At 38.1% G+C, this 8924-nt stretch overlaps 1 protein-coding gene across 1 annotated transcript; it reads left to right on the top strand.

Moving 5' to 3' along the window:
• Positions 1 to 593: 593 nt before the first annotated feature.
• LOC306767655 (adenylate kinase 7-like) lies at positions 594 to 6773 on the top strand (the record flags this gene model as incomplete). Its single annotated transcript, XM_079255729.1, has 18 exons — positions 594 to 677; positions 765 to 908; positions 2277 to 2391; positions 2516 to 2610; positions 2697 to 2807; positions 3011 to 3094; positions 3214 to 3302; positions 3375 to 3465; positions 3576 to 3653; positions 4129 to 4275; positions 4525 to 4653; positions 4873 to 4978; positions 5320 to 5448; positions 5531 to 5602; positions 5691 to 5888; positions 6163 to 6380; positions 6488 to 6646; positions 6741 to 6773. The coding sequence occupies 18 exons, from the start codon at positions 594 to 596 to the stop codon at positions 6771 to 6773; spliced, it is 2082 nt and encodes a 693-aa protein (XP_079111855.1).
• Positions 6774 to 8924: the final 2151 nt, after the last annotated feature.

Raw genomic sequence — 8924 nt, 5'->3', positions numbered from 1 at the left:
ATTCATTTTCCGAACCGCTTATTCCAATTCAGGGTCGCGGGGAAGCTGGAGCCTATCCCAGCCGGCTTTGGGCGACAGGCAGGGTACACCCTGGACAGCTCGCCAGTCCATCGCAGGGCTATACATATATACACTATATATATATATATATATATATATATATATATATTTATATATATATATATATATATATATATATATATATATATATATATATATATATATATATATATATATATAATAAATCAATAAATTGTATTTTAGTGAATTACTCATATTCAATTATATATTTGTGTATTTAATTCCAATTTTAAATAATTAATGACACATTTAATCAATTTAATGACAAATTTAATTAACCAATTAAACAATTATTTAATTAATACATTGTGGCACTTTAACTCCTCCATACTGCCACGTCTTCTCAGTTTGGCGTTTCATAGGAAAGCTAGCAACAGGGTACCATAACAACGAGTCCATAGCAACAGCGAGGACAACAAGGAAGTTGTGCTTTTTTTTGCCTCCCACAACTGTTTACTGTTAATCTTTTAGTGGTATATTTACTGATTGTAGTTTGTCAAACATTTTTTTAAATGGCAGGAAAAAATCAACAAAGTCGTCCCAAACGAATTTTTGTGAGCGACGTCGATAATTATTCATCCAAGCACATCGCCAAGGTAAGGCGCAGTGTAAAGGGCTTTTGCTATCATGTGGAGACTGTCAACCATCATTGTGCTGTAACTTTTCCTAACCTTTCCGATCAGTTTCTATCAACATGTGAAGCGAGAGAGGCGTCTGAGGATGAAGAAGCAGAGGGCTCACCTGGAGGAGAACCTTTTCACATCGTGGGAACTGTGTCTTCCTCCCATGGAGATAAAAAGTTAGGCTTTCTACTCCAACAGTATTCGGTGAGCAATGGGATAACAATAAAATGAAAACTACTTTACTTTGTGCCAGAGGGAAAATGCAATCTTATTTATAAGTTTGGGTTTTCTTTTTAGGAATTTATTAATAATAACCCTCTATAAGAAGCAAGTCATTTGTTTTGGAGGGTGATGGTTGCTGGCAGGAATGATTTCCAGTGAAGCATCTGAGCACACTGTCCTGTCTCTTAACTGTTGTGCAGATGATGTAAGAAATCTACCACTTTGCCACTTCAACAGCTTGTGCATCATTATTTTCTGGACAATCAATTCCAGCAGCTTCAGAGTTATCCCCAGCACAAAACCAGCCTCCTTAATCCACTTATTTAGTCTCTGGATCTGGCTTAGGGTTAAAGATGCTCTGTTATGGGGTGGATGCTGAGGTGTGGACCCAAATTCAGACCACAAAGGCAGGGATGCAGAATCTAGAGGGTTTATTCTTTCGACAACAGACAACAGACAGGCAATATGAAGCCACATAGAGGCTAACTCAGACACAATGAACCCACAAAACACAACTGAACTGAGGGCTAGTAATACTGACAGAACTTTACAAGACACAGGTGTAAAGAATTAACTAATGAGACCAGGTAATCTAACTAACAAGAACAAAGGCTACACAAGAAACAGGGAAAAACTAAAAAATAAAACAGGAAACCGAAACAAGGAAACATCACAACACTCTGTTTCATTCCCAGTCTAATATGATGTCTAGCTGAACCCCCCCCTCTCCTCCTGGGATGTAAACAGTTTGTTTGCTCTTGTTTCCTCTGAAGTCAGCCATCATCTCCTTTATTTTGTTCGAGTCATCTTACAAATTTAATTACCGGTTCTCTTTCCTCTGCTTCTTGTCCATCACTGATACACATGATAACTGCAGAGTAATCAGAGTATTTCTGCAGATGACAGGACACAGTTGCATTGAATCTCTGAGGTGCAGAGTATGAAGAGAAATTATGACAGTACAGACCCTTTTGGTGCTCCAGTGCTGCTAAACAAATTGTCAGACATACAACCGCACAACCTCATGAATCCAGGTGGTTCTGGAGATGTCCACCTGGAAGTTGCGCAGCTTCTCCTAAAATGTGAATCGTGAATGAATGATCCTCAAAGTGCTGCTTGATTTGTCCAGATGATAATGGTGCAGTGTCAAAAATGTGTTCCTTGACACTAGTTGACTCAGATGAGGTGGCATTCAGGATTATTAGTTATAATACTACTGTTTAAGTGAATTTGGGTATTTAATTTAAAACCAATTATTTTATAAAGAAAAAAGTGGGACTTAAAAAGTTTTTACCTTATTAATACAAATAAAAATGGTTGTCTGATAAGGTATAAATTCTCCTTTGGTAGCTCCCATCCAGAGATGAGCTTTTTCAGGTGCTGCTGGAGTGTGATGTGGTGGTGTACAACATTTCAGAAAGTTCTATACAACAGCAGGTTGAAGAAGCAGAATGGGCAATTACAGGTAAGGTCATGAGCCAAATTATTCAACAGACTTGTCTGTGACATTGCTTGCAGCCCACATATAGGGTAACAAAGATGATAAACCTGTCTTTGTTGACAAGGCATGTTTTTACTTTTACAAACAGCTCTTCATGCTGAGAGGGAAAACTTCATATCTAGGAAAATGTTTATCTTAGTTTCCACTGTGATGACTTGGGCCATGACTAAACCTCCAGATCCGGTGAGACTTTAGAACCCTTTAGGCAAACTTTAACTTGTCAGGGTTCAGAAACCCTACCAACATGTATATAATTTTTTTCTGCTTAGGATGACATAGAAGCTCTGATATCAGAAGAGGAGTTCAGACACCGGAAGCCTCACCCCAGTTTCAGAAACCACAACAACCTTGAAAAACCTGTGCTCAAGTTGACCAGAGGGGTAAGAATGATCATCATTATGAAGACTATGCTAGTTTCCTGCAAAATATAGTACAGTATGTTACAACTCAACATTAGCACTTATATACTTCCACTTAAGTGCGGTTTCAGGCCCAAATTAAACTACCTTTATGAATTGAATTGACAGGGGATGCTTGAAAGTGTGTTGAGTGTTTTTTTTTTTTTTTTTTTTTTTTTTGTCAGAAAAAGTCCAAGCTCAAATGTTATGTCGTGGCTGCTGGTCTCCAGTATGGGATGGGAGAAAACCTCTTTCATTACTTTTTCAAGGTACCTGTTAACACATTAACACCTAAATAATCTTTGTAGTACATAAGATTATGTCTCTACTTACTGTATGTTCAAGCATGTTTTCTATCTTTATTGTATTTTATCATTTGTGTTTCAAGGTCTCTTGGTTGATGCAGCTCCCACAGGTCCCCATATTTGGACAGGGCACAAATTGCATTCCCATGATTCATGTGTATGACCTCGGAGGGTAAATTAGATCTACTGTACTTCCATATATTTAGACATTATCAGTTCAGGAGCTAACTTTGTTGGTTTACAGAGTCATCCAAAAAATCATTGAATTGAGGCCAAAGTCAAAGTACATTCTTGCCACTGATGATTCCAAAAACACTTTACAGACAATTGTGAAGGTAAACTTAAAAATAAGAATTCATCTTGTAATGGAAAGAACATGCTTTCTAATCTTTTAATTGCAAACTTAAGTCATTTCATCGTCATTACAAACATGTTTTTCTTTTAGATGATCAGTGATGTGCTGGGGCCGGAAAAAGTTCAGATGTTGTCACTACAAGATGCCGTCACAATGAATGCTTTCACGGTACATATTTAACAGTTTACTTAATCTTTTCATTTCATAGCTTCGAAGACTAAATGTGATTCATTATTCATTTTCAGATTATCGGTGGTAATCAGGCACCCCCTTTCTCCTGAATAAATAGTTTGAATGCAGGTTTTACAGTTTGTTAAGTATGTACAATCAGTCAAACATTCATACTACTATGATGATTATCAGCCACAAAAACAAAACTTTGCTTACCCACATGAAAATAGTCTGACAGAATTAAAAGAAAGCTGGAGGCTCAACACTCAAATTTCATCTTTTCTTTCTTAAACGAGTTTTCAAGGTCACAAACATGATCTTATTAATAATGCATGCTAAAAATGTTTACTTTAAATATGAGTTTACTACTTCATGTTGAAGGAGTCAGCTACTTTTATATGTTCATAATAAATGCATAATTTTGCTCCTGCATGGTGTTTTGTTGCGTATTAAGTTTGTATCTCATTTTCAGCTAGAGGAGCTGAACTGTCTAAGTATCAACCTCCACCTTGATGCGTACACTGTGAAGGACTTTGACATCAACTGGAAGTCTAACACTGGCATAGTTGAAAACATGGAGAGAATTGTGCAGGAGTACAAAAACACCAGACAGCTTCTTGTGAGTTTTCAAATCCTTTAAATGTGCGATGGTGAAAACCATTTATTTTTGCAGCAGAGAGTCTACCCTGACAAATTTGAAAAGTTGCAGAAGGGGGAGATTTTAGAGCCAGTTTTATGGTTTTTTCATCTCTGGTTGGATCGGTCGGTCTATGCAAGATTACGTTTGTCATCTATATAACTCCCATGTTTATGTGCATGTAGCAGAAAATAAACGAGAAGACCTTTTCCCCTTCTCTTTATTCTTTAGCCAGTTAGAATCTGCCTGGTTGGCCCTCCTGCTGTGGGAAAAACCACTGTTGCTGAGAAGCTTTGCCAGCATTACCAAATACACCACATCACCATCAAAGAAGTCATCCAGGAGAAGATTACTCAACTGGTCAGTGGACCGGTTTTGGAAAATAGTTTCCTTTAAAACTGATCACTTAACAGATCATTTTTGTGTCATAAATGCCATGTAACACAATCAAGACATGCTGCCCTCTCGTGATTAGTTTTCTGTAAAAGGTTTTTATTGAATATTACTGCAGCTGCACTGCAAAGTTTCTTTCAGCACATGAAGTATGTAAGCACATATTTTGTATTGATGTTTCTGCAGAAGGCTATGGTGAGTGGAGATGACCCTGAAAGTGTCAACAAGGAGGCAGCAGCTGCTGCTCAGCAAGAACTGGAAAGTCTTAACAAAAGCATGGAAATGAATCAAGGTTAGTCCAAAAAAGAAAACCCCAAAAAAACTTCAGGACCAAGTAAAACTCTCCAATGTGTCAAGTTGACAGTTAAACAAGACCTTAACTATTTCTTTTAAAACACAAGCTTTTGTTTGGGAAGTTATCTATCTATTGTACATCTATCTGTGTGTGAAAGTGTGCAAAGATTTACTTTTGGGAAGAGTTGGAGTTATGAGGTGTATTGTAAAAACAGCAGTGTCAGGATCCATTAAGTGCTCATGTGAGGGGATTTTTACTGAAACAGCTAGATGTCATGCTCCTGTGGTCAGATTATGACTGTATTCCCAGTTGTGTTATTTGTCATACCCTTTCACCAGGTCGACTCACTGAAGAGCAAGTTTTTGACATTTTACAAGAAAAACTGAATTCAAAGCCATGCAGGAACCAAGGATTTTTACTTGATGGTTTCCCTCGGACTTACTCACAAGCAAAGAATATTTTCATTGGTGAGTTGGAGTTGTTTATCTTGTTGTTAACATGCAACAAAGTCTTTGTGGTGCCGTGCATTGTGGTTTTTTTTCTGCCCAGACGAGGATACTGACAACCAGGATCCAGATGTGATACCCAGTAAGCCTCAGTACAACAAGCTCATCACACCAGGTTGTATTTTTCACATAGATTCATTATTAATGTCAGAATTACTATTCTACCAGTGTAAAAGCATTTGTGTTTATCATGTGGTTTGCAGAGCATGTTTTCACTCTTGATGCATCTGATGACTTCCTGATGGAGCGAGTACAAGGACTTCCAGAGAGTGTTGCTGTGAAAATGCGCTACACACAGGATGAATTTGTGCCTCGTCTATCCAGATATAGAAAACTGTATGATGCTGAGGAGACACTGTTGGACTACTTTGATGAGCGTGAGATTCACCCAGAGCATATTGGTACTGTCAGCAAAGCCAGAATCACTAACTACACAACACATCATGTGGCATTTAGTCTCTTAATCTTTATGAAATAGGACCTCCCCTACAACATTCCTTTAGAGAGACAACAAAGAATAAAGAAGCGCAAATGGCGAGGGACGTGCATTAGATGTAGTCTGTGTACAGAAAGAGGAAATACTATCAACACCTTAAAGAACATAATAGACTGATGATTATTTTGTTATTAAGTTTCACAGACTATTTCTCTGAATCGTGTCTCGTTCTTCTCCAGAGGTGAACGTAGATGATCTGGAGTACACAGATGTTATAAAGAAAATTATAGAGAGTGTAGGGGTCCCCAAAAATTACGGCCTGAGTCCTGAGAAGCAGAAAGAGGAAGACCGTAAGAGGGAAAACGAGAGGAAGCAGAAGCTGGACACGGAGGCTGCCGAGAACAAAAAGAGGAAAGCGGCTGCCCTGGCCGAGATGGTTGCTCAGTATGAGGAGTGGGTAAGGCCAGAGGACGTCGAGCATAAGGGAAAAAAAGTGTGCACTTATCTGTTTTACACAAAATATGCTGAAATAAAACACGAACTTATCTGAATTACACTCATTAGCAGAAGAATCTGTCGGAGGTGAAGCGGCAGGAGTGTGAGTTGCTGGAAGCTCGCTCTCTTCCTCTGAGAAACTACCTGATGAAGTACGTCATGCCTTCACTCACTGAGGCCATGGTAGAGTGCTGCAAGATCAAACCAGAGGATCCAGTTGACTTTCTGGTATATACACAGCCCATTATTTACTATATAACACAGTAAACGTCTACAATCTAATACAGCGGTTAAGTTTGTGTGTTGTGCTTTGTTTTTACAGGCTGAATATCTTTTACGAAACAACAAAGAATAACGTGTGTTTTAGGAGGATATTGTTTCATTTTCCTACTCAATTTAAAACAGGTAAAATCATAGCTGCTGTCCTTTTTCTATTGTTCATGAAATCAGGTTCGCAGACTGAATCCAGAAAGTCAGTAAAGTGTCTCTGTGATGATCCTGGCCTTTGTTATTGTGGAAGATGGAGTTAAGTCCCAGATTCTGGTAATATGGGATCATCACAGGCTCCTGAATCAAGTTTTAATACATCTGCATCAGTTAGGAGCCAATCAAGAGCCAGTCATGCAGACAGTGGCACACAAACAGGAGAGTATTGCAGGGAATTTTAGTACATTTTCAAGAGTGCTACTCACACATTTTTTTTGGTTTGCTCATTTCACAGAAGCACAATCCTTACAAGTTACACCTTGTTGTCAAGGTGACTGATGCCAGTTGTTATTATTAAAGGGAGAGTAAGTCAACCTAACTGTCAGTGCAAACCATACATTTTTTTTTTACTGATTTCCAGCAGGTTTCCACTCGATGCAGCTCTTCCCTCTCCATCTGGTGAGTGACTCAGCTTAGACTGTGGTGGCAAGCCAACACTTACTGGAAGAAGAATTAAGCTGCTTGTGCTGCCAGTAAAAGATGTATTCTCCCCATGTAAAGTTCTCCAGTTGACACAGAATAATTTTCATGGACTAAAACTATATTTATTATATTACCATGCTTTATTTAGTGGGACTAAATATGATGCATTATACCACATCTGAAAATGATTATGTATAACTAGAAAAACATTGAGAAGATGTTTTCTAGTTATAAGTAATCAAACAAATGTTGTAAATCTCAGGTATACAACTTTAATTTGAGTCAGTTAACCTTTTTTTTGCTCAGCTCCTTCACATCAACTTCTGCTGTCTGACTTAACAGCCGCAAGCAGTTTTTTTTTTTTTCTACAGTCAAATGATCAAATGTTATGAGTGTCATGATGTGTGTTTATTTATTCATTACATACTGGCTTCACAAGGGTTGCTCCTCAAGGATAATACGGTTTTCCTTACCTTAGACACTAGGTGGTGCAAAGAGTCTTTTTTATAAACATCACAGAGGAAAGGCTGAGACTGGCACTTAGATTTATCTGACTTCTGCACAAATTTAAGAAAATGTTCAAATAGTTAAAAAGCCTTTGTTGTGGTATTGTTGTAAAATGTGTAATAAAGAAGGAATGTGTTGCTTAGTTGTGGTTATTGAAGAAATTCTGGTGTCTGGAGGGTCTTTTGTAGTTTGCTTGTGACTGAGGAACTGTCTGCAAGCTCCTTCGCAGTATGTGGAAAATAATACAAACAACTCTGTCTGTCCAGCGAGCTTTACTGCAGTAATAGTTTTATAAGTTGTTTTATTTCACATTCTTCTAAACATAGCCTGCTATGCCTTTTTTATTTTGTATAACTACAATAATTTAACTAAAACTAAGGTTAAAAAATCCCAAAGCACTCACATTCCACCACAGAAATTTGCAGTCATTTGTCTGGAATTTAAATAAATGATTAACTTGATTTAAAAACTCTGTGTGCACAGAAGTGTTCAGATTAATAAAAATACATGCAAAGCCTTTGAATTTATAGTGAAAGGTATATTTAAAATGTTATTCTTCTCAAAACACCCCCAGAGATTATGACCAGTATTCAAGATTAATGTGATGTTGGATATTTTGGAAAGCATGACGCTGGTCAGCATGTGCAACATGGTTACATGTCTCTTTTGATGTAATGTGTATGTGTGTGTGTGTGTGTGTGTGTGTGTGTGTGTGAGACACAGATGGAGAGGTAAAATACTGGCAAGGGAAGCGTTTACCAATAGCAACGGCTGAAAAGGCTGTCTCAACCATTCTCATTAAGGGCTGGCAATGATGCTCGCAGGCCCGAGTGGTGATGCAGGAACAAATTAGGACAGACTTTCCCAGCAGGGAGCAGGTCCAGCTCTGTTCCTGACATTTTATTTAATATCTATGAAGAGATGCAACATGGTGTCCTGCCAAACATCTACGTTCCTCGTAACTCATGTCTCCTGTATGTACCGCGTATGTGGACGTCTAAGCTTTTACATGACTCTTGTCAGACAGGCACTTCCTCATTTCCAGCTTCTTGTTTTTCTTATGTTTTTTAACCAAAGTCATGGCATAATA

The sequence above is a fragment of the Telmatherina bonti genome (genome assembly GCF_933228915.1).
Source record: "Telmatherina bonti genome assembly, chromosome: 16".
Classification (NCBI taxonomy): domain Eukaryota; kingdom Metazoa; phylum Chordata; class Actinopteri; order Atheriniformes; family Telmatherinidae; genus Telmatherina; species Telmatherina bonti.
Note: the sequence above shows the minus strand (reverse complement) of the source record. Positions and strands in the feature narration are given on the sequence as shown.